This window comes from Diabrotica virgifera, chromosome 5 (genome assembly GCF_917563875.1).
Source record: "Diabrotica virgifera virgifera chromosome 5, PGI_DIABVI_V3a".
Classification (NCBI taxonomy): Eukaryota; Metazoa; Arthropoda; class Insecta; order Coleoptera; family Chrysomelidae; genus Diabrotica; species Diabrotica virgifera.
In genome coordinates this window covers 216982234-217008546 of record NC_065447.1, presented here as the reverse complement: position 1 = coordinate 217008546, position 26313 = coordinate 216982234, and the positions used below count along the sequence as shown (strand labels likewise).

Below are 26313 nucleotides of genomic sequence, written 5' to 3'. Positions count from 1 at the left end.
GAATATAAAAATGGCACTAATACTGAGTAAATAATAAATGAGTGCCAGCGTAAGTGTTAATAGATAAACACAACATTTTAGACTAGCTGAGGAAGGCGGCAACATAGAAAATCAACTAAACATACATCAGCAACAACATATTGAAGCACCAACAAGAGAAAAAGTGTCCAATGCCATCTAAAAACTTAAAAATGATATAGCCCTAGAAATTGACGAAATCTGCTTTGAAATGTCTAAGGAAGGTGATGCCCATCTTTTGGAAGTAATCCATAAACTGATAGTACTTATATAAAAGAACAAATTGATAGCAGCGAGTTGGCTAAAGGGAATAATAGGTCTGCTGCATAAAAAGGGCGATAACTATTTTTACAAAGGATATTATTGGACATTACTACTGAGGACTCACTGCTAAAAAGTCAATTATACACCAAATACACTCACGTAGGTAAGTTTTGGAAAAATCAATAGAATAATATAGATACACTATACACTCCACCTCTTCGTCAAAACAGCCTATGACAGTGTTAAAGAACTATATAATGCAATGGAAGACTTTGAGATCCCATTTAAGTTAGTAAAGGTCCAAGGTGAAATTCCTGAGGAATACCTGAATGAGCTGAGATGGGGTTTATGTTACTAAGGTAACTTAATAACCATAAGGTAAGCCATATTGGAAAGCTCATTCTATTTATGATTTATCCTATCAAAGACTTAATTGAAATCAGTATAAATAGCATCGATTTGATGGAAACTTTCTATTGAATTAATTATATCATTTTGGAATAACAAGAACAAGACATTAATTACTGTGGATCTACCAGTGACAAAACCATGCTGCCCATCAATAAAAATACTCTTACACTGCCAACAAATTTTGCCACGAGTAGTTCAAACAAATCACATTTAGCTTGCTGATAGGACAGTAGTCTTTCACATCAGACTTGTTACCTGGGCCCGGATTACGTATACTCGATACGCATCATATCCGCCATGTTTTACCGTAGGGAGTGATTACGAAACCTATTTCCCTATGTTGTCGATGCGAGTCAACTCGAAGGCACTGCTCGATACCGACGACCCTGTCGAGTTGCCAACTCGAACTATCTATCTCTCTCTCTGATAGGTCTCTGATCTCCTATAACACTTTCTCTCTTGCCGGTCCAAGTATAAAAATTAAGAAAAGTGAATACATAACGACATAACCTACTTACTCCTTACTTTGATTTCTTCAATTTAAAAATAATGTAAATCGTTAATCAAAGGATATTTAGATTATACGATTTTGACAATAACTCTCATGTTTTGAACATTAAAAAATATATTGTTTAAATCTCCCAGTGAGGTGCTATATACAGTCATTACACTGACAGAAGTTCTCTAATACTTATTCCTATTTTAAAAAGATGTGAAGGAAACGTCCATGGTTAATTTTTATCCTTGTAATATTTGCAGAGTAAGATTTAATGGCGAAAACGTACGATAAGGAATGCTCTGAGCCAGAATTCAATGAAGGGAATAGGTAGTTAGTAGTGACCATTACGACCTTTAGTAATATTTTATATAACGTCTCCCATCTTTCCCTGGCCATTTAATCTTTAATAAGGGTAAAAAATCATAATTAACCTCAAATTCTACTCAAGTTCGAAAATCATATATTTATATGTATATCTAGGTACACGTTATCACTGTATCATTCTTAGAATATAAAATAAACGTTTATAATAATTAAATATGTAATGAAAACTTTATTTTATATTCTATTGTAATAATTATTGAGGTTAATGAGAGAAATTCCTTGGCACGTAACGTGCAAATCATTCCATTTGTTCGAAATATTATCCCGTAGGTTCAAAAATACGATAATAGCCGATCATTTTCTGACAGTTTACTCAAACCCAGTTCGTAATCACTTTTTGGCTTCGATGCGTATTCGCATCGAGTTTGCCTACAGTTCGTTTTGCGATCTCGCATCGAGTGTTCATAATCCCGCCGCAGATTTATGTAATGGTGTGACAAAACTGTTTTCCATTTGTTTGGAGAAATTCCTGTTACAAGTAAATGATTAAACAACATGGAAATAGGTTTACTCAAAATATAAACATACCTTATGAGAAAATGAGAAGGGATCTTATTAGGGTAAGTTAAAATTAGCTCAAGTTATACTTTAAAAACTCTGAATACCTTTACAAGAGTTATAATATAGACAGCAATGTTAACAGCAGCTAAATGATCAGAATCAGAAAGGTTACCAACATTCAGGTTTTCATTGGTGTAAATAGAAGAAAAATGAGATGCAATGTTAGCTATTCCAGATCCAGTATCACAGCCCTTATCATCTAAGAACAAATGATTGGAAATATGTGACTTTATTATTTGATATTTGTATGAAAGTAATATTTGTAAATTTTAGCTTTTTGCTTTAGTTTATTGGATTCCATTTTTAAATTTACAAATCACCTTAATCACTTAATTCATTTTAGAGTTTTTTATTTCCTAGAATTTGCTATCAATAAAATGGAAACACACCATAGTTTCCGGATCACGCAAAAATGATGCAAGCTTTCCTTTCTTACTTTTTGGTAAAAACAAAATAATATACAACAAATGTTTATTCTACATGTAATTTAGGCAAGTACGTAACAAAATAAAATATGTATATATAAAATTGGATCTCAATGGTTTCTGAAACCAAAAAAGATACAAATTATTTACTTATTAAACTAATTAACTAGAAAAATAAAATTTGCTATATTAAAAAACAAACCCTTTAACTCTTATAAAATAGTACTATTCACAATTGGATATATTGAATTTTAAAAGTTCATTTCTAGCTTGGAAATATCCTGTATCAGTAACATCGTAAGGTTCAGGTATAAAAGGAGGTACAGTTGTTAATAAATTATCCCAGTCAATATCTTTGAAGGCATCCATAGTCACCATATCTTCTCCAGTAGCTCTTTTTTCTGGATCTGAGGTCAGAAAACATTCTATACTATGAACCACACTATCCGATAGGGCTTCATCATCAGTAGGCCACTCTAAATTGTTTTCTAAGATGTTTTTAAAAATCAACTGTGGTGTTAGGTCATGAAATGGTGGAATTCCAGTTACAAATTCATAGAAACAGCAGCCAAGAGCCCACCAATCAACTGCATAATCGTGGTGTTTTTGTAAAAGTAATTCTGGAGCAAGATAGTCTGGTGTTCCTAATATTCTTTGATTTACACTCCACTGAAGCCTTTTTATAGATTTAGGAGTACGGAAGGGAGTCCTTGCAGTCTTTGGTGTGGCAAAAGTAGCTGCTATAGGACTCATTATCTGAATATTGTCATCAGTTAACTTGATACTTTCAGCAACCATATTCTTTGGTACTTCAAATGTAGTTGGTTTCTTTTTACACTTTTGGGCAGAAACAGGAGTTGAAAACGTAACCCCTTTAGGTGAATCCAATCTAATCATTTCCATGTCTCCTGTGAGTCCAGTCCTAAGAAAAGCCTTTCTTGATAATTTTGGAGAAGGGGAACTCATCTTTCTTTTCCTTTCATTAATATCTTTTAATTTATATTTAGTATACGCTTTTCTACTCACTGGTGAATGTGAGCTTGAATTATTGCCTGTACATTCTTGACTACTCTGAAACGTGTAATATGAGGTGTCTTGGTGTGTGTTGTTACAATCGACAGAAAGGAATGTAATCCCAGATAACGCAGAAGAATTAGTAACGTTGTTGGAAATATTTTCTTTCACATGTGATATCTCATGTTTACTAATAGCACTTTCACACTGCATGTCAATAAAAGAGTCCGAACACATAGCCGCACTGTTAATGTTTTTTGAATTCGCAGAACCAAAACTAAAATGTGACATTAGGCTCAAAAGTTGACCAGGAGTCCTTTTACAGACATTTGGAGTGAAGTTTTCAAAATCAGATATCTCTAGATCTCGGTCTATGTAAACTTTTGACAAACCAAAGTCAGTTAACTTAACATGGCCTTCTTTGGATAACAGCATATTGTCTGGTTTGATGTCTCGGTGAATTATATTGTGTTTGTGAAGATATTTAAGAGCCAAACAAACTTCTGCTATGTAGAATATTGCTGTAGATTCATCAAAGAAACTGTACACACTGAGGAGTGATTTTAAGTCTCCGCCTACCATGTATTCCATTACTAAGTATATCGAAGTAGCTGTTTGTAAGGAATAAAATAGTTGCACACAAAAAGGGCTTTTTGTAAGAGCCAAAGCATTTCTCTCATTCTGAACTTGAGTCACCATATTTTTGTTGATCATTTCAGTTTTCTTCATTACTTTGATGGCATACATCACATCAGTATTATTTTTCTTATATCCTAAGAAAACCTTCCCAAAGGCTCCTCTACTAATGGGCTTTAGAATGACAAAATCGTTTATTTCAGGAATTTTTGTGTTTTTGATTTTTTCTGTACATTTAATTTTATCTGGTTCTGTTGTCATCGTTGTCCAAATAATTCACTATTTTTATTCTTGATAAATTAAAAAGTAGCATTTACCAAATTATCAACAAAACGGATTTATATGGACAAAATATTGATACTTTTGCTTTTGCTGCACTTGGTTTAAAAATTAACGTACAAAAACTAGAATTAATGACATGTGACAGTTTAATTTGACTTACCGAATGAAACTCCTACTAGTTATACATGTAATTTTAAATGTATCTTCGATATTCTTTAACGAGAACTCAGCTAAAACGTCACACTGTATTTCACACATATTCACATAATATAATTCAATTCACATTTTTGTACTTTTAACAAAAATACAGCTTCTCCAACATTGATGTTTTTTTATCAAATGTCAAATTTACTAGAGGTGTGTTCGCATTATTTAGATTAGTATTAGACATAGAGGTATATATTGACATAGAGAGAGTGTCATTCGGAGCGAAGTGACGACACCATCTTTTTTCTTTGGATTAGTGCTACTTCACTCTTACACATAGTAAAGCTGCGACAGTATGATAAACGTCATTTTTAAGTTAGGAGAAGTACGAAGTTAGCTGATGTCTTTCCTGTTATTTTTATTTAGTCACTGTTTACATTGGACATTGACATTTATTTGTAGATGTTGTTAGACGAATATTCTGTTTGGTTTTGTTTTTTATTGTTAATTGTGCAGCGAAATTGTGATAGTAAATTAAATATAAAGTTGTTTATAGCCTACAGAACTGAATTATCCCATAGTAATTATCAGTTTGTGTCAATTTGTTTGTGTGCAAAAAAGAAAAAACACCTTTCCTTGTGTTTGACCGACTTGTAGCAAGGGCTTTCTTGAGAAGCCTGTAAATTGCGGGAATAGGACAGACAGGGATAAAATCCTCACTTTTTACTGTTCCCAAGGCTATACATTTCCCCCATGCAATACATTTAAATGAATTTTATCCAAACAAAGGCAGGAACATTGGATAAAAGCAATAAAGAGAACAGACCACAAATTAAAATATGAGAGTATGTAGTAAACATTTTATAAGTGGTAAGTTTAAAGTAATTCAACTAAGTAATAAGTTTTTAAAATGTCTACAATAAAAATATATATGTACTTACCAATTCGGTTCTAGTTTAGAACAAGGGTTATGTAAAGAAAATCATGCTTGACCATGTAAGATATAGTGTATTACAATATGGTTAAATGCAAAGCTTAATAATGCCTTAATGCATATAGCCTGCCTAAACTGTCCTTAAATCTTCTTCTTCTAATGACACTACAACCATTTGTAAATCTTTGCCTGCTTAACAGCATTCTTCTATTCTGCCCTGTTGCTACTTTCCTGCACCACTGCCTGATATTTATGGTTTTAAGATCCTTCTCTACATCGTCTATCCATCTGTTACAGGGCCTTCCTCTTGTTATATTTCCTTGGGGCTTCCATCTCTGACATCACAGCTCGATTATCTGACATTTTTGCTAAGCGACCAAGAAAGTTTAGTCTTTGACACTTTACAAATCTAACAATATCTGCGCTCTGCATTAGTTCATTCAGCTTGTGGTTCATTTTAATTATCCATGAACCATCTTTACAATGTGTTGGTCCAAATATGTTCCTTAGTATTTTACGCTCAAATATTCTCAGTTGATTTTCATTAGTGGTTGAGATGGTCCACATTTCACATCCATATGTGACCACTGGTCTAATTACTGTTTTGTAGATTCTAAGCTTATTCGCCCCGAGCGTTAACAAAGTGTCAAAGCAAAATCGACCGACCTGCTCATGGTGGCGGTTTTTTGAAATTTTATCAGGACGCTTTGTGTATGTTTAAATGAGACATTTAAAAAAAATGCCGTGTCACGCTAGTGATATTATGTATTAATATAAACAGAAATTAAAAACGCACTTAATCTGATATAAATTCTTCACTTTCCAATATTGATTATCAGTTTGATTTTGTATACATAACCTCACTATCGCAGTTTATGTCAATAAATCTTTATTAACGAAAAAGAAAATATTTTTGTTGCACTATAAATTACAGTATAAATTAATAACTAATGAATTCTAACAATTTTTTTCGGTTATTGTTACTACAAAATAAAATATTCAAGTTTAACAAAATAATCCCATAAGACTCAATGTTAAAACGTCCTTACAAAATCTGACAGCGTATCACGTGACTGTACATAGAGGGGAGACGCACGGAGCCAATACTCATGATTCAGTAACAGTAACTTACTTTTCATTACGTCTTTGTATGCATAAAAACACTTCTTATTACCGATAAGAACCCGTTGTTATATTCCATTTAGGTATTTTTTTTTACTTTCATTAATATATAGACCAAACATAGCAACTTCCTGTTTCAGCTCTATAGCTTTTTCGCTTAATACATTTTTGTTGTGGCTTATTATGGCAATTGTCCTTAAATAATGTTAAAATACTCTTGTGATATTTTGTCATATTTGTATGATTTTTTTATGGTATACAATTTAGAGTTTTTATTTATGTATTTGTTGTTTTTAGGAATAAACACCAGCTATTTTAAATGTAGGAAAAGGAGAAACTGCTGGAATATAATTTTACACAAATGTTTTTGACTATTGAAGATTTGGATAAACAACAGAAGTTACTTTGGGCTATAGCTATGTGCAGATTTATTTCCTTGTGGATTACTATGTTTATTCTTTTTAACTATACTTCCTATATTGTTTGTGAGATTAATATTATTATTTAATTGATTATATTAATATTTTGTAATAATAATCAATGCTTTGGTTTAACAAATAGACAACTTAGAATAGAAAAATGCTTTATTGTCATGGAAAATTGTACAATTTATACACAAAACTTACAGAGTCATAAAAAACAATAATAAACTAAAACAATAACAAAAAAAATGTTAGGATATAAAGAGACTAACGCTCATAATTGTATTGAAGGTTTTTATATCCTCTTTAAATCCTAACATTTACACAATGTGCTCATACCAGCAACAAGTTTTTATACTTGTGTAATATGAGTCCTATTTGAGAGTACCAGTAGTAATGCAATAGGTCTATAATTGCAGGCATTAGATTTTTCACCACCCTTATGAAGAGGAATAATGATGGCTGTCTTTAGGCAGCTCTAGAAATTTACCTTTCTTAAGGGGCTATCCTAGTGTAAAAGTATGAAATTCATATACTTTTTTGGGAATTTCTAAAATAAAAAGTACTGTACCAATTATTTTGAAAATTTTTTGCTCAATTAGAAATCCAATGAAATCAATTAATTTGTGGTCATCTGATTGAATACAACCAACATTATACTGAAAACAGATCCCATGGGCTGTTTTCACTCAATCATGTAGCTATGGATACCTACATTTCGTTTCATTTCAATTTTGACATTTCAAATATTCAATATTTCAAAATGTCACGATTTGGTTGTAATACTGATGAGAATATTAATGAAATTATTATTAATTTTATATCAGCAAAAAATTTTCTATCCGAATAACCCTCGAACATTGATAAATGCTCAAAAATTTTTTAACAACTTTCTCAAGCTTGTTGCTTACAGGCAACAGACCTCCGCCTACGGCGTCGGTCTGTTTCCAAGGAACAAGCTTTCGAAATCTGTTATAAAAATTTTTCGAACAATTATCAATGTCCTCTGGTTATTACTACTGAACATTTGTTATAAAAAGTACATGTGAAACAATTTTCATAAAAAAATATTGAAAATTAAACGATTTATTCGCCATCTACTAGCACCGTGAAAATAAAAACATAGCTCCACTGTTGCAGTGATTGGGACTAAAAGAGATCCTGAAACATAAAATATCAAAAGTTATTATTGAAATATAGGTTATTTTCTATACCATCAAATAGGGATTTTTTTAATCGGATAAAAAATGTCAATTTGGCGGTTTTTGAAACTGAAAATGTTCTAGCTAATTTAAAAAAATTTCAACACTTCGTCATTTTTCCAAAAATCCTAATTGATGGTATAGGAAATAACTAATATTTCAATAATCAATATGTATTTGCAATTTTATAATTCAGGATCTCTATTAGTCCCAATCGCTGCAGCAGTGGAGCCATGTTTTTTATTTTCACTGTGCCAGTAGATAGGGCATAAATCGTTAAATTTTCATTATTTTTTTTTATGAAAATTGTTTTACTTGTACTTCTTTTTATAATAAATAGTCATGCAAATTTTCAAAACAATTGGTACAGTACTTTTTATTTTAGATATTCCCAAAAAAAGTATGTGAATTTCGTTCTTTTACACTAGGATAGCCCCTTAAAAGAGTCATTAGTGGGATGCGGACTCCCAACACATTTTCTGGGAGATTTGAGACAATTTTTATGGATAGTCCATCAGTACTACAGGAAGATTTGCTTTTGATACTATTGATTGTTTGGATCAGTTCAGATTAATCAACTAGTCTTATAAATAATGAATTTGAGACCTTTCTTGAATTAGGGAGATAGGAAATCGGATCTTAACAAAATTGATCTCTTGTGACAAAATAGTTGATGTTATAATTTTACTCACATTAATAAAGTATTCATGGTCTGGAAGGGAAAATGTTTGAGCTTTGTGAGTTTGATTTCGAAGAAGATTGTTTATTATGGACCAAATTTCTTTTGCAACACTTTTAAAGCTTCTCAGATGATTTTGATAGTTTAATTTTTTAGCTGATTTTTTAAGTTTTAAATAGGTTGCCCTGTACTTAGTGATATATTCAGTAACAGAGACGTTGGTAGTAAATTTCTTGATGTACAGGGTTATTCAATATATTTTGCCCCCCTCATATATATTTTTGACATACAGTAGAACCCTGCAAATCCAAACTAACGGAAAGTGAATTTTTTTTTAAAAATTCAAGACAAAAACTTAAATACATGTTTATTATACAAAGTATAACCAGAAAATTGAACAATATTGGATTCGTAGGACTTTGACATTTAAAATTTCTTAAAAATAAATACGTAGGTACTTTATATGTAGTGCTTATAAAGGTTAAACATAAATTTACTTCGGTTTTCTCATAGCCAGGTTACACGTTTTGCAGGAGAGCTTTGAATTACTGGTTAGGCTGACTTTCGAATAATCCGAACTTTTCAGAATCCGAACAGGCTGTCCCCCAATTAGTTCGGATTTTCGGGGTTCTACTGTATACAACATACTAGTGACGTCATCCATCTGGGCGTGATGACGTAATCAAATATTTTTTTAAATGAGAATAGCCAATTCATGAATCTGACAAACCATGTACAGCTTTTGAGGAAAGTGGATGCCTTTACCAATTTTGTCGTATTCCTCTTGGGGTGACCAATGGAGTATCATATTTTTAGAGAGCCATTGATTCTATCAATAAAAAAGAAAATCTACAAGGGGTTTACGCTTATTTAGATGAAGTAACAGTTAGTGGTGAGGATCAAGATAGCTATGATTTGAAGTTTTTAAATGCCGTTAAAAAATATGGGTTAACTTTAAATCAAAATAAATGTCACTACAATCAAAAGCTATAAATATTTTGGGATATACAATATTGCACTTCTATGGACAGTAATTAATGAAAAATAAATTCTCATTGTTGAAACAGATACATGAATGAATTTGCTATTGCTATCATGCTGAGTCAATCTGGAAGACCCGTTACTTTTTTCTCACGTATCCTCACAGATTCTGAACAAAAAAAAATTGATGAATTTTCAAGATTTCCATGCTAAGATACGTCCAGTCAGACAGGGGGACTAGCTTGACTTACCAAGAATTTATTAATTACCTACACTCTAAAGGAATATCTTCAAGTAGAACAACACCATATTGAAGGAAATGGTTAAGTTAAAAGATACAATGGAGTTATATGGAAAGCAGTGAATCTAGCATTGAAAACCAGAAATTTAGACATCACTAAATGGAAAAATGTTCTATATACCAGATGCTCTGCACTCTATATGAAGTTTACTGTCTACAGCAACCAATTGTACACATCATGAACATGTGTTTACTTATCAATGAAGATCAACTAGCAGAAATTCTATTTCTTCATGAAAGATTCAGACAAAGTATTACTAAGAAAATTTGTATGAATGAGTAAGTTTGATCCTTTAGTTGAAAAGGATTATCTTTTAGAAGCCAATGTACATTATGCCTTAATGCAGTATCCAAACAGAAAGAAAAGTACAGTTGCAACGAAGTACTCAGCTCCTAAAAGTGACCTAAAATTATTGAATCACAATAGTGATTAAGATGAAAATGAAAGTCCAAATAATACACTAAAGAATTCCACTACCAAATCAATATCAGATGAGACAGAAAATTTACCTGTTTAAGAACCGAATCAAGTCCCTGATGATAATCATGAACCAATATTAGAAAATTCAGATTTTCAATCTAGCCATAAATAAGCTAGAACTAAAAATAAACTAAGATATTTCCAACATTTTGTTCAAAAATAGAAATAGGGCCGGATTAAATTATTTGGGTTATGTTGTCTTGTCACTTGTCATAATAATTAAAGAAAAAAGAAGAATAAAGTAATTCTCCTTATTTCACTTGCCGTCCCGTACCCCCACTTAGTTTCATGTTATGTTTCTCGATACATTGTGCTAGAAAGAGATACCGCAAACCAGTCGAAGAGATCTTCTGTACATAGGAAGCATACTATCCTAAGTCACATTTTCATAATTTTACAGGAGGAGCACTTAAACATTATATTTGATGTTTGTTCAACAAATTAATGATAAGTAATTAATAATTGTAGCGGAAACTATTGTCGGTATTTAAAAATAGTATTATATATAGTTTGCTGTGGTATTTTGAAAGTAAAGTAAGGGTTTAAAGATAATAAAATAATGGACTTAGGATATATTACCTCTAAGTTATAAGACTCCTTATATTTATAATACACATATACTAAGTCCTCATAAATTGGTTATCTGTGTAAAAAAACTCGTCAATATTTCTTTATTTATTTTATTTAGTTATAATTAACATACAGTTTTCAAAGTACATATCGCACCTTGAAAACAAAAGTGACATTATCCCAAAATGTAGATATTTCAGTATGACCGTTTAAAGTTTTTCAAACAGTTCTGTAATGGATTTTGAACTAAAATAACCGAATTAAATACTATAATTAATGTTATTCAACAATTTGATTAAAGTACAGTTAGTTTCTACCGAAGAAGGCAAGTTAATAATGTAACTAATACTTTAGAAAAAAATATTTAAAAAAAAATCTTTATAGTGCCACTTTTGTTTTACATAAGAGTTCTGATTATTAGAATAAAAAGTCAAGTTAATATTTACCTTAATGATAAAAAAGAGAAAAATAAAACGAAATTGTGTCATATTAAAAAGAAAAATCGTTTATTTGGTAAAAGTAAACAAACTATTAATAATACTTAATGAAACTTAACATTTTAAATTTGCGTGAAAACCGGCACTAAAGAAAAAATGTCACTTTTTTACTTACAACGACGTGCTTCTCCCTCAACAATCCGCCGGAAACCGACACTAAACCGATACAGTGCCACTTTTTAAATTACCATTTTGACAAAACCCCTAAAAGTCAAAAGTGACACTAGCGACTTCTAGGAGAAACTATGCGAGCTATTAGAACAGGAGTCTCTGCAATAGGAGCGTTTAGTCAAAAGTAATGCAGATGTCGCTATAACTAAAAATTGATGTTTTCAGTATAGTGCCACTTTTGTTTTCAAGGTGCGATATCATCATTATCGTTAGGGTACTCGGATTCTTCGTTTGAATGTGGCAGATTTTTATAGAAATCATGGCAATAGGATGGCAAGTATCCATAAGATCACTATATTTTTTTGTTGATATAGGAATCAATTGCATATTCATTTGTGGTAAAGTTTCTGTCAAAATGATATCACCTCTTTTATTTCGTCTTAAGTCAACCATTTGAAAAGTGTCACTGTTGAATGATGTTTTATATTGAAGCATTCCAAAATTTTCTTTGGTAACACGTAAGATCACTGATTTTGAAATTTGAAATGACCCTCTATCAGTATTTATTTTCCGATTAATAAATGGACCTGTTGAAGAATATAAGCATTCAAAATTTTTAAAATCATTGAGTTCCATGTTGACAGCTTCGTATTTATTTGAGCACTGACGAATAAATTGTTGCCAGTCCCAGGGTGGTAATATAGTTAGAGTTGGTAGTTTTTTCAGTTTCCTTTCTATATTAGCGTGTACTGAATCGGATTCCATATGCTTGTGCCCCTTTAGAAGAAATTTTAAATCTATTACTTGTAGTTTGAGATATCTTTGAATGAGGTATTTTTTGGAGGTTTTTTTGGTTTTTTTGGAGGTTAAGTACAAGTAAACATTACAAAAATGAGCTCTACAGAAAAATTTTGTTTTTTCTGCAAAAAAAAGGTAGTTCATGCTGTAATGTGCAGTATTTGTAAGGGAAATTATTTTCACGACAGTTGTGCAGAAAAATCTGGAGCAATGAAAGGAAATACAATCAAATGTGGTCAATGTGCAAAAAGTGAGGTTAAGTCGGATGAAGTCGATTTTTCTTCAAACAAATCAAAGGAAATCTCAGAGTTTCAAAAGTTATTTCAGAAAATGGAAGAATCTATGGAATTCCTGAGCAGCAAATTTGATACTCTTACAGTGGAAAATCAAAATGCATTACGGGAATTGCGAGATATGAAAAGAGAAAATATCCAATTAAAAACCAAAGTTAGCCAGCTGGAAAAAAGAATCTGTGAACTAGAAATCAAAGAATTTTCCTGTAACCTAGAGATTCACGGAACTCAAATCAAAAATGAAGATCCCAAAGAAGTTCTAATGGAAATTGCTAATGATCTTTTATCATGTAATTTTAATAGTCAAGATGTGTCAGACTGCTTCAAACAAGAAACCAAAAATGGAGCAATAATTGTTGCAAAGATGAGATCACGTGATATAAAAACTAAGTTTATCAAAGCACGAAAAAATCGTAAAATGGAATCTAATATGCTGAGTTGCAACAAAAACAAAGAGAATACTTCAAAGATCTATATAAACGAGCAGCTCACCTTTACAAACAGAAACTTGTTTAACATTGCATATAAATTAAAAAAGGAAAGGAAATACAAATACTGTTGGACAAAAAATGGTAGGGTATATGTAAAAAAATCTGATGATTCTGAGCCAATTTACATTCACAATGAGGATATTATCAAAACTCTTTAATATTATTTGTGTGAACATTATAGTAAAATGGAAAATACGTTAGTAAAATGGATAATGATTGTAAATTGCAAATAAAATTTAAACTGGATAAAGTACAGTGTGATAATAGTACTGAGTTTAACATACTCTACCTGAATGCTCAGTCTTTGAGAAATAAGATATTGAACTTTGAAACGTTAGTTGTTAAGTTAAATATGCCAGATTTAATTGTAGTGGCCGAACATTGGCTGAGAGTGGGTGAAGAAACATATTTTAATGTGAATGGTTATAGTTCAGTTTTTGTTTGTAGGGATAAAGAAGGTGGTGGTGTAGGGTTATTTGTTAAAAGCTGTTACGAGTACTCAGAAGTCTACAGATATAATAAAAAGTGTTCAATGTTATTTTTACAGATCGATAGAAGTATTATAGTGGGTGGAGTATATCGACCTCAAGATTTCTACTGCAATGAACTTTTTGATGCACTGGATACAGCACTAAACATATTTGTGAATAAAAAAATTCCAGTTTGGATACTAGGTGACTTTAACATAGACCTTATTCAAGAGAGTATCCCACAAAAATTAGTTTGTCAAACAATTGTGTCCAACGGTTTTAGTATATTAAATAAAACTAACCCTACCAGAATCACCAATCATTCGGCTACATGTATTGATTATGTGATGACAAACACTTTAAACTTTGATGCAACGTTATATATAGTAGATGAAGGTTTCGGTGATCATCAACTGCAGCTATTAAAGGTAAAAAACACATCATTTATAACCACTGACAAGTATTATACAGTAACAACTTTAAACAAACTGAAATTCAAAAATGAAATATACAGCTTGCAAAATCAGATTTGGAATGAACCTGATTCTTTATGTGATGAAATATTACGTGTTTATTTAAATAATCTTAATACAAAAACAATTAAAAATCGATTTCGACAAAAAAGTGCACCATGGTTTAATGTCACATTACATAACCTTGTTTTAAAAAGAGATTTTCATTATAGAAGGCATAGACAATTCCCTAATAGTAAGTTCTTACAAGATGTTTATAAGTCCGTGCAAAATGAACTACTGAAAGCAGTAGGCAAAGCAAAAAAAGACTATTTCACGAATAAATTATCCGATGCACAAGGCAATAGTAAAAAATTATGGGCAACTATCAATCACCTTATTCATAATGCCGAAAATACAAAAAAAAACAATAACAATACATGAACTACACTATCAGAACTCGATATATAATAAATCTGAGGAGCTATCAAACCAATTAAACAAATATTTTTCACAAGTAGGAAAATCTCTGTCAAAAAACATAACACCTTCAACAAGCACTCCAATAAATGTATCACCAAAAGAATATATATTTGAATGGCAACAAGTCTTAGAAATTAATGTTCAAGAGGTTGTAAGAAAACTAAAAAAAGGCAAATCTCCTGGCTGGGATGGCTTTGGTGTTGATATTATCAGGGAGTTTGAAGAGGAGCTTCTACCGATTATAACTAAATTAGTTAACCTTTCTCTTGTCACTGGAACAATCCCGAGCTCTATGAAAATGGCAATAGTGATACCACTTTATAAGGGAGGAGACTCAAAACAGCCAGGAAGTTATCGGCCAATATCTCTCTTAACAGCTATGTCAAAGATATTAGAATCATGTGTAAATCTTCAAATCGTAAACTTCTTGAATACAACTGGTGCCTGGTTTAATCGACAATATGGTTTCAGACATAATTCCAGCACAGTGTCAGCAGCTACCGATTTGATTACAGATATATATAGTAACTTAGACAAAGGATTAAGCTGTGTATTTGTATCACTAGATTTACAAAAAGCTTTTGATACAGTTAACCATGAGTTACTTATCTCAGTGCTTGAACAATATGGTATAACTGGTATGTCCTTAGTATGGCTCAGGGATTATTTGACTGGCAGAATACAAAAAGTGCTCTGTAATAATGTACTTAGTACAGCAGAAGACATCACATGTGGAGTTCCTCAAGGGTCTATATTGGGACCAACATTGTTCCTTATTTATATAAACTCCATCTCCAATCTGCCTTTAAAATCAACGCTATTTTTATATGCTGATGATACGGGACTCTTGTATGCTGACAAAGATCCCAAAAAGCTAGAATATGTTGTAGAAAAAGATCTGACAGATATAGATGACTGGCTCAGATACCACAAGCTCTCACTCAATATGAATAAATGTAGTTACACAATAATTTCAAATATTGAAGAACACAGAGAGTTACAGTTAAATTTTGGAAAATTCAAATTCGTTAAAAAAAATGTTACCAAATACCTTGGCTTACACATAGATAATCGACTAACATGGGAACAGCATATATTGAACACGTGTCAAAAAATAGCTCCAGCAGTGGGTATGCTTGGAAGAATTGCTAAATTTATAAGTATCCCACAGCGTAAAATGATCTATCACTCTTTAATAAATTCACATTTGTCATATCTAACTATTGTTTGGGGTAATACAAATCAAAAACAGCTACATCCTCTCATGGTGTTACAGAACAAGGCTGTGAAATATATATTTCAACTGTCAAGACTTCATCCAACTGACGACCTGTACTATCAGAGAGGAATTCTAAACATTGAGTCGCTATACATTTTACAAGTTTGTATATTCATTCATCAAATTAAGCTTTCTCAAACACTTACAAATATTACTCTAAGACGTATAGAAGATGTGCATGACCATAATACCAGACAGGGAGGTAGTTTTCAAACCGTAAGAATGCGAACTACTGGTGCACAAAGAAGTATATACTCAAGTGGTCTGATTTTGTATAATAAGTTACCCACAAAGATCAAAGACTGCAGGCTAGAAAGATTTAAAACTGAATTAAAAGAGTTACTTCTTACTAACTACTACAACAGATAGCTTTAATTGAATATAATTCTATAACAATTTAATAATAAATAATAATTTAATCATTTACTTTAATACAATTTCTTTAATGAATCTATATAGGAAAACTTAACCTTCAGTGTAAAGTAGTCTAAAAAGTTTTATGTTATGTAATCTGTTACCATTATATGTATGTTTATTATGTTACCACAAAACCAGCATAGCTACGGCTCTTGGTTTTTTAATGTATTTTTTTTTGTATATTGTTATTACGTATTTTAATAAATGGAATAAAAAAAAAAAAAAAAAAAAAAATGAGGTAAAATGCACACATAACTACACATAGGTTTTTGGTCTGGCCCCAACAGTTATCTGCCCATATGGTTACACATTCGACGTCAGATGAAGGAATATTTAGATCAGCCCACTTTAAAATTCCCGAAGCAATTTAATTTCTTCCTCTGTTTGCTTTGGTTTCATCCCACATTACACAATACGCAGCACTATTATATCCATCGTATAAAGTGTAATTCAAAGTCCATAATTTTCGCTTATAAAAATTTACACAATTGGTCAAATATGGCGTTGGAAGGCACTTTTGTAGATCACCAGTCAGTACGTTGTGTTTTATATTTACTTTTGCTTCGGTCATATCAATAGATTTAAATTTATATCTGTTTTCTGCTTCTTTTAAGTGCGTATCTTTCTCGTTTTCAATCAGTTGTTTCTCAGAATCATTATCAATTGCTCGTATTTTAGCTGCAAACATATCGCAGTCGTCACAAGTGTCTACCTCTGGGGGTTTAAATGTTAAATTAAATTGCTTATTAAATATATCGCGATATAGCCAGGGCTTTGCTATGTCTTCAGTAGCATCCTTATTCTCTGTTTTTTTCCTATTCGTATAATTTATACATTTTTTCAGTATTTAAATCAGGCCCTAAATAATTCTTTTTGGGCCTCTCCCGGTTGTAGTGACACTCGTATTTTGGAAAAGATGAAATATGTGATACCACAGAATGAATAATTGTTTCTGTTGTCTTATTACTTGGCTCATGAGTGCCCCTAAGATCCCGTTAAACCATGCCGCCATCCTGTCGCTTTGATAAAGCAGTCTTCACTACTTGTTGTGAAATACTTAACGTGTTTAAGAGCATGGTTCTACAAACTACAGTTCTATTACCGTTAATTACAAAAGAGTAAACTAAAGTATTTGATCTTAGTTTAGATTCATCTCCTGAGCGCAACCTACTTCGTTCTGTAGGTTTCGTTTGGACACAAGATAATATAAATTGCCTTTTGATGCTATAATCTGCTGTATCATTCCAATATTTTTTGAAAATATCTTCCCTTTGAGCTTCAGATAATTTTGAATCACATTTCATGCGGCAAGATTTTCCGCATGACACTTTTAAGTTTTTGCAAGGAACATTCTTACCATTCTTACTAACGTAGGCCCTTCCACCAGCATAGTTTCTTTTTCTCTCATTCGCTTTCCAGTTAAGAACATGTCGTGTTCGTTTCTTTCCTGTTTGCTTTATTTTTGTTTTATTGACGGATTTTCTTTTGGTCACTAGACGATTGGGATTTCTAGTATCTCCTACTGTAGTAATTAAAGAGTCTGGTATAGCATTAGATGAACTTGGCACACCTTCTGGAAATGCCGATAAAGGTACAGGAAACCTACTTCCACTTTCATCTGAATCAGTGTCCGAATCTGGTTGATAATCTTTATCCTTTATTGAGTCATCGCTGTCATTTAAATAAAGGTTGGCACTTACCACCGAACTTTGTTTAGAGTGCTTTTCTTCTGCAACACTAGCCGATTTAATGGCTGAATCTTGGCCGCATATATCGCTAAGTTCGTGATGTGGTAGGGTTTCTTTATCTTCACCTGCAATAGAAAGTTTCGTTACAACGGAAGCGGAGTTTAAATAAAATAATTATTATTAAAGATATTTTTATTAACATTTAGAAAAGTAGTAAATATTGCATTTATTTTTTCACGACTGACTGAAAAAAATAGTAATTTAGTGATAAGAACTTACCTTTTTGTAATCTGGGGTCTGTATTTAAAGACTTAGGTATGTCGGAGAGTGACAAATCTAATATCCTTAAACCTCTTTTGCGAAAAGCCATTGTTAAAGCAATAAAAGACTCACTAAATACCTTCTCTAAAATAACACGCTTTCGACTTTAAGGGCCGGTACTTTATGTCCCGGTTAAACCTCGGTTAGCTAACCGGGGTTTAATCGGGACAGAAAAGTACCTCATAGAGCCTCTTGCGTTGTAATAAAAGCAATTATAATTATTATTATAATTATTTATGAATATAATAATAAGTATAATTGCGTTTATGTCTATGTTATGCATATATTTCTGTCCCGATTAAACCCCGGTTAACTAACCGGCTGTTAACGGAGACATAAAGTACCGGCCCTAAATCTGTTTTCGGTTTGCTATGCTGGTACGTTAAAAACTAAATATTATATTATCTTCAGAATGCGCCTGCCTGTCATTAATGACGATTTTTCGTTAAAATACTGCTTAGTACAACGTAATAAATTAAGTAATAATTAAATCCAATCTCCAAAAGACATAAACACAATAAATTAGGGCGACCTGTAAACCATAAAATTACTAAACCAATATTCTAAACAATCACCACTTGATGTGCACTTAATATACTACGCATTTAACTTAAGTTTGTTTTAAAAATATTAAGTTCCAGGAAAATGCACATGTGTGTGTATATTTTATTATATACTTCATATATTTTCCTTGAGAGGCATATAATCCTATAGTGGACTTAGGATCCGGTTCATAATATTTCATTTGGAGGAATATAAGTTTAAGTCCAGATAAGATTATATACCTCTAAAGCAAACTGGACATAGTATACATATTTTCTCGTCTAATTTCGTTTCTAAAAGAGTTTGGACTTAGTATAGTATTCCCCTGAATAATATAGGGTATTCCGATCCCAGTTATGCAATAATGTATTTTTCTGAAAAAATGGACTTAGGATAGTATGCCTCCCATATACAGTCTTGTCGTCAGTGGTGGCGGAGTGAGGGCTCACTCTATGTTAATATATACCTCTATGGTATTAGACTGTTATTTTATCACTTCTCAGTTCGGTCACAGCTTCGGTTACAAATTACTATGTATTATTTAAACTGCTCGTAGAAAATAAAACAAAAAGAGCTTGAAATATGTAACCTTTTCATCGGAAACAGCTACCCATTGATATAAGAATACCCAGGATAGAACATATGAACAAAATTATTGGGTCCCTGCTGCAAATTAATTATTATAATAAAATAAAATATATTCTGAAGTTGTTACAATAACGGGTTAACGGGCGGCTAAAAAGCTATCACATTTTCGATATTTTTATTAACTGTATTTTGTTTTTGTAACAGAACAATCTGCGTTAAGCCCATCTCTAAGCCTGACATTAAAATCCTTCCTGCTTCTTCAGCTTCCTGCATCCTGCTACGCCGCGACGCCGACGCTAGGGACCCACATGTCTACGCCATAGACTTCTTTTGTTTTTTCTTCTAAAACTATTTTCAATTACGACATATACATGGCGTTGAACTTTACGTTACGATTTTCATTGCAATTTGGTTAACTTTTCAAATACCCTGTATAACACAAAAATTGTGAATTCTTGATCGCTGAAATGGCAAAAAAAACCACATTTTTTGCCATTTCTATTTTGAAACCTGACTGTGTGCCTAAGGAAAAAGGTCATAAAGTGGAAATTGATATTAAAGAAAAGAAGAATAGTAAGGTTATGATACACCTTTTCAAACTTTCAAGTTTAGTATTTTGTTTTCGTTTTGGAAGTTTAAAATTTTGAAAATAAGATGAGTACAATAAATCAGAAAGAATATCTAAAGAAATATCTCAAAATTGGAGCCAAGACAGGAGAGAAAAAGAAAAAGAAAAAATCGGAGAAAACAGCTGGAACAAGGTATGTTTTAAACAATTTTTTGTATGAATTTGGGCTTCATGCTTTTCCTTACTTTTACAGAATGAAAATTATAGATGACGACGTAGATACACTATTATCACAAGAAATACAAGATGATATAGATGCTGCCAATGAAGATGCGCCTCAAATAGTAGCAGTTATTGATGAAAGACCTCACTCATTAATTGTTGATGAAAAAACAAACAATACTTTATGGAAGCCAATAGGGCAAGCATCAAATAATTCTGAATTTCAAAATTTTAAAATAGGTAGTATTAAACTAAACAAAAACAGAGATGATTCAGAGAAACATAGATTATTGGGGACAAAAAGTTTTTCAAGTTCAAAACGAAACGATAATTTACCATCAACATCAACTTCCAACAATTACAACAAATTAAAAGATAAACACGCAGTATCAAAAGGAAATGGTAATTTTCCCATAAAAGAAAGTACTTATTCATACAATGAAAAAAATTATTCCCCTCCAAGAAGAGATCAAGATTATTCACCTCAAAGAAAAAGAGATATAGACCAGTCTCCCAAAAGAAGAGAAGAAGATTATTCTCCTCCAAGGAAAAGAAAACAATCTCATTCACCTGTAAGAAAAAAAGATCAAGACTCTTCTCCACGAAGAAAAGTAAACAAAGACTCCGACTATTCGTCACCAAGAAGAGATGATAAAGATTATTCACCTCCAAGGAAAAGAAACAAGTCTTATTCTCCAAGAAGAAAGAAAGACCAAGATTGTTCTCCCCAAAGGAAAGATAACAAAGACAGTGAAAAGGACTATTCTCCACCAAGAAGAGACAATAAAGATTATTCACCTCCAAGAAAGACTGATAAAGATTATTCACCCCCAAGGAAAAGAGATCAAGATCATTCCCCACTAAGAAAGAAAGATCAAGATTATTCTCCTCAAAGAAAAAGAGACAAAGATCTTTCGCCACTAAGAAAAAGGGATCAAGATTATTCTCCTCAACGAAAAAGAGACAAAGATCTCTCCCCACTAAGAAAGAAGGATCAAGATTATTCTCCTCAACGTAAAAGAGACAAAGATCTCTCCCCGCCAGGAAAAAGGGATCAAGACTCTTCTCCTCAACGTAAAAGAGACAAAGATCTTTCCCCACTTAGAGGAAAACATTCTCCACCTAAAGACAAATCCAGAAAGAAGAGATCTAGATGGGAGAAGGAAGACTCACCTGCATCAAAGGAACCAAATAAACCTGAAACAACCATGAGTGGTAAGAAGTCTGGTCTTCAAAACGCCAAGAATTTAGTAGATGAGATAGCTCGTTTACAAAAGGAAGAAGACGAGATGTTTCAAAAAATGTCAAGTGAGATGTCAGGGTTCAATGCTGCTCCTGTTGTTCGTAAGAGAAAACCAGAAGAAATTGTGGATCCAGAGAAAGAAGCAAGAGAAAAGGAATTAAAAGAAAAGTATCATGTTTGGGGTAAAGGTGTAAAGCAAGTTGAGGATGAAAGCCAAAGATATGCTGAACAACAAAAAGAGATGAACAAGCCTTTAGCTAGATATGCAGATGATGAAGATTTGGAAAGATATTTGAAGGAACAAGAAAGGGAAGGGGATCCTATGCTGGCCTATATAAGAAAAAAGAAGAAAAAAGTTGCAGTAGAACATGGAATTCCAGGTAATAATTAAATTTAACCACAAAATTTTTGCACCGCCAAAAATTATGCTCATTTTGATAGTTGATTTTCTCGTGAACAAATTAACGGACTCTGCTAATTTTTTTTTGTTATTTTATATTTTTTCTTTGGTATTTACACAGTTGGACAAAGGTTTACTCAAACTTCTCTGTTCAGTTTGAAAGACCTTGTAGGGAGGACAAGGTACAAGGATACAATGGTACATCAAAGTCATATGGTAATCTTATGTTTTGTGAAAATTCTGCTTTTTTTTTATTTTCCATATGACTAATACGTATATATACGTATATCTAACTTTAAATACAAAGAAAATTGATGGTTTTATTTACATTATTTACATTAACTGAAACAATAAAAAATAACAACAGTAAACAAAACTTAAAAAACAGAAAGAAATATAACATAAACTAATATCACATGTTTCTCCCTCTTCTTCTAATAACAGTTTTGATTGACACTTAATAGTTATTCGTTGACCAGGTGAGCAGTACGCACAGTGCAACATTGTGTGCAATGTGAGAGATGAGATTGTTTAATGGAGGTTCTGTGATGTTTTCAGATGGACTGCAAGAGCAGATTTGGTGTTTTTACATGTAGGCTCTTTAAATTGCAAAGGGTAAAAGGTACATTAGAGAAATGTTGTTTCTTTGAACACATTGTTCCTTCCGCCCCTTATACAGGGTGTTAGTAAATAAGTATGAAAAACTTTAAGGGGTAATTCTACATAAAAAACAATGCCGGTTTGTTCTATAAACATATGTACGCAAATGCTTCGTTTCCGAGATACGGGGTGTTGAAATTTTTATTTCAAACTGTCAATTTATTTATTGCTCTAAGACTAGTTGAGCTATGAAAATGAAATTTGGTGAGTTTTAGGAGGTAGTTTTTGCGAATTTTTTGGCATACAATTAAGAATTTTGTATTCATCATTGCCGCATACAGGTAAAATTTCAAATTAAAAATAATTTTTAAATTCCACGTTTAATTTTTGATAAAATACCTTTCTTGTCCTTTTTTCATATGGTGCACCATTTTTATGCAGAAAAATAAAACATCTTGACGCATATTTTTCATTTCTTAATACATTATCAAGAACTATCCAATATAATAATACTAAACTAGAACAATAACAGAAAATATTACTAATAAGATTTTAACTAGGTACAAAGTTGCAAGAAATGTTTAAAATGATCTCCTTTACAGGTAACAGAAGAATTTTATATTCATCATTGTCGCGCATACAGGTAATGGTCTGAATTTTTTTAAGAAAACAATAGTACACCACTGAGATATGTCAAACTAAAAATCATTTTTAAATTCCTCATTCAATTTACAACAAAAAATCTTTCTTGCCTTTTTTTCACACGAGGCGCCGTTTTAATACAAAAAAAAATAAAACATCTTAACGCTTACAAAGTATTTGAGGTAGTTTCCATATGCATAGAAACTTAGTTCAAATACTTTGTAAACGTTAAGGTGTTTTATTTTTTGCATAAAAACGGCGCCGCATATGAAAAAAAGACAAGAAAGATTTTTTTTCGTAAATTGAACCAGTTCAAAAATAATTTTTAATTTGACATATCACAGAGGCGTACTATTTTTTTCCTAAAAAACATTCAGACCATTACTCGTACGCACGCCAATGATGAATATAAAATTCTTCTGTAACATCTAAAGGAGGTCATTTTTAACATTTGTTGCAGCTCTGCACCTAGTTAAATTCTTATTAATAATATTTTCTGTTATTGTTCTAGTTTAGTATTATTATATTGGATATTTCTTGATAATGTATTAAAAAATGAAAAATACACGTCAAGATGTTTTATTTTTCTACATAAAAACGGTGCACCATACGAAAAAAAGGCAAGAAAGGTTTTTAATCATAAATTAAAAAATTTATCTACATGATTACACATTCAGACTCATAGTCCCCAATCAAACATCTGCCAATCGACACAGTTACCTGTCAACCAGCTCTGGTGAGGTGGCAGTTACCGCTCGCTGCTGTTTCAGTTTCAATGGAACGCCTCCTCACTAAAGAGCGCATCCACCTTGACAGGTCCCAATTCAATCGATTGCATCTCTGCTGTTTGAGTTCTTCCCGGTTCATTACACCAAGAAGAACTGATTTTATGATTCTCCTTTTCGTCTTAAATATCTCTCTTGGTAGCCTGACTCCTTGGTTTGTCAGAGAAGCGGCACGTAGGGTGAGTTGTGCCAATATGGAGGCACGTTCGATCCTCTGCTGTTGATCTGCCGAACGTCGATATCACTACAACTTTTAAACCATGTATTTATTTTTTTTTTAGAGAAACCAATGTATATAGGAGATTTTATGCCAAATAGATATGCAATTCGTCCTGGCTACAGGTGGGATGGAGTTGACCGATCTAATGGATATGAAAAGAAATGGTTTGAAACACAAAATGCGAAACAAGCTATGCAAGAAGAAGCTACTAAATGGAGCCAAGAAGATATGTAAATATTATCTTTAATAAAATAACTTTTGTTTTATGTAAGTATTCATTATTTTTTGCCCTCTATGTAAAGTACTAGTAAAATGAACTGTTGATAATTTTTTTTTAATGTTTATTAGGCAATCTGTTATAACATATATAACAATAGGCACATTTTATCTGAGAAATAATGACATGAAGAGATTGTGACCAGCGCCACACATCTCTATTCGTGGTGTGCAAGTACTTGGAAGGGAAACGAGAAACGACCGTGCGCGAGTCACGGAGAAATATTGCAACTATCTTAAATAATTCATATTGTCAATTGAAATTGTCAAATTGACGTTTATTTCATACCTTGTGTCATTGAAGCAGAAAAATTATATATTGCTCAACAATATTGATATGATATGCAATTATTATATAAAGGTAAATTTAATTAATTGTATTTTGCTTGCAGTACTGCATTTTAATAACTAATTTTATTTACTACATATAATTGTTTCGTTTTCATAACATAACCTGAATCTTATTTTTTCTTCTTATTATTTTTTTGAACTATGGCCTTGACAATTATCCAGTAACCAGGACTAATATAATTGGCCAATATAATTAAAAGTGCGAATAAAAGTACAGAGCGTAGAAATAGGGGTCGCTTTGCCGAACTTGCACGGTCCCAATAGAGATAATATTAAATTACTGTATTACATATATTAACCTAGCTACTGTAACAATATTAATGACTTTGCGGTAAATCTAATGGTGTCTGTCTCTTTAACCGTTTTGTTTCCTGACTATTGTATTACAAATTAATTGCAAGCACATTCGCGTGGCTTTCAAGACATACGATGTATTTTGCACTTAACTCCACTATCACTTCACTGACGGTTTTTGTTTCCAGATCATTGTAAATATCCCAGTTAGTAACAAACCACGGAGCATCGATTATTGAACGTAACACTTTGGACTGGAATCTCTCAATTATGGATACATTCGACTTGGGCTTAAACATGGATACATTTGACTTGGGGGACTCGTTTTTAAGGGCATAAAGACATCTAGTTGCCGGCATGTATACTATTGTTTAGTTCTTGTGATTCATTATTGTTGTTCCAAGATACTGAAATTACTCTGATGCGCTTAAAGTTAAAGTCATCGATGGTGATGTTCTGTCCGATTCTATATCTGTTTTGGTTTTGTACAACCAGAAATGGTACAAAGCAAATGTGGTGATGCGCTAGTTGAAATTTACGTATCATACCGTTTTATGTGTATTTTGAGTGACTCTGAATCTGTAACAAAGTTATTTCTATGAAGTATGTATTAGGAAAATGCAATGTTAGGTATACGACTGTCAGATAAAAACAGGAACGACTGGGTAAGATCAAAAACAAAAGTTGAGGACATAACAATAAAAATTGCCAAACTTAAATGAAGCTTCGCAAGCCACACTGCTAGACAAAAAGACGTTGGAATTCAACAATATAACACCGGAGACCTTACGAAAGTAAAGGTCGAGAGGACCTTTACTCATCGAGAGGAAGATCACAAATGAGATGGGTTGATGGTATTAAAAGAGTAGCCGGAACAAATTGGAAATATGTTGCTCAGGATAGAGACCGATGGAAGAAGTTGGGAGAGGAATATGTCCAAATGTGGAC

The 26313-nt window shown here is 32.2% G+C and overlaps 4 protein-coding genes and 1 long non-coding RNA gene across 5 annotated transcripts in view; 3 read left to right on the top strand and 2 right to left on the bottom strand.

Annotated features, from left to right (window-relative positions):
- The window catches only part of LOC126884628 (trimethylguanosine synthase), a 79280-nt gene extending 74404 nt beyond the window's left edge, over nt 1-4876 (bottom strand). The window contains exon 1 of the mRNA XM_050650688.1: nt 4655-4876. Coding sequence (XP_050506645.1) covers nt 4655-4752 — 98 coding nt within the window. The 5' untranslated portion in view covers nt 4753-4876. The remainder of the gene's footprint in view (nt 1-4654) is intronic.
- On the bottom strand, nt 2592-4636 carry LOC126884630 (serine/threonine-protein kinase greatwall). The gene has a single exon (XM_050650690.1). It carries the CDS (start codon nt 4471-4473, stop codon nt 2788-2790), a length of 1686 nt encoding a protein of 561 aa, XP_050506647.1. The 5' UTR covers nt 4474-4636; the 3' UTR covers nt 2592-2787.
- A 16-nt stretch (nt 4877-4892) lies between the features above and the next one.
- Nucleotides 4893-7277, top strand: LOC126884631 (uncharacterized). The gene is made up of 2 exons (XR_007698115.1): nt 4893-5511; nt 6995-7277. It is a non-coding gene; the product is annotated as an uncharacterized LOC126884631 (long non-coding RNA).
- A 5612-nt stretch (nt 7278-12889) lies between these two features.
- LOC126885578 (uncharacterized) lies at nt 12890-13681 on the top strand. Its single transcript, XM_050652170.1, has one exon. The coding sequence runs from the start codon at nt 12890-12892 to the stop codon at nt 13679-13681; it is 792 nt and encodes a 263-aa protein (XP_050508127.1).
- A 6253-nt stretch (nt 13682-19934) lies between these two features.
- On the top strand, nt 19935-24710 carry LOC126884624 (BUD13 homolog). The gene is made up of 3 exons (XM_050650684.1): nt 19935-20525; nt 20586-22177; nt 24506-24710. Exons 1-3 carry the CDS (start codon nt 20419-20421, stop codon nt 24676-24678), a joined length of 1872 nt encoding a protein of 623 aa, XP_050506641.1. The 5' UTR covers nt 19935-20418; the 3' UTR covers nt 24679-24710.
- The last annotated feature ends 1603 nt before the right edge of the window (nt 24711-26313 follow it).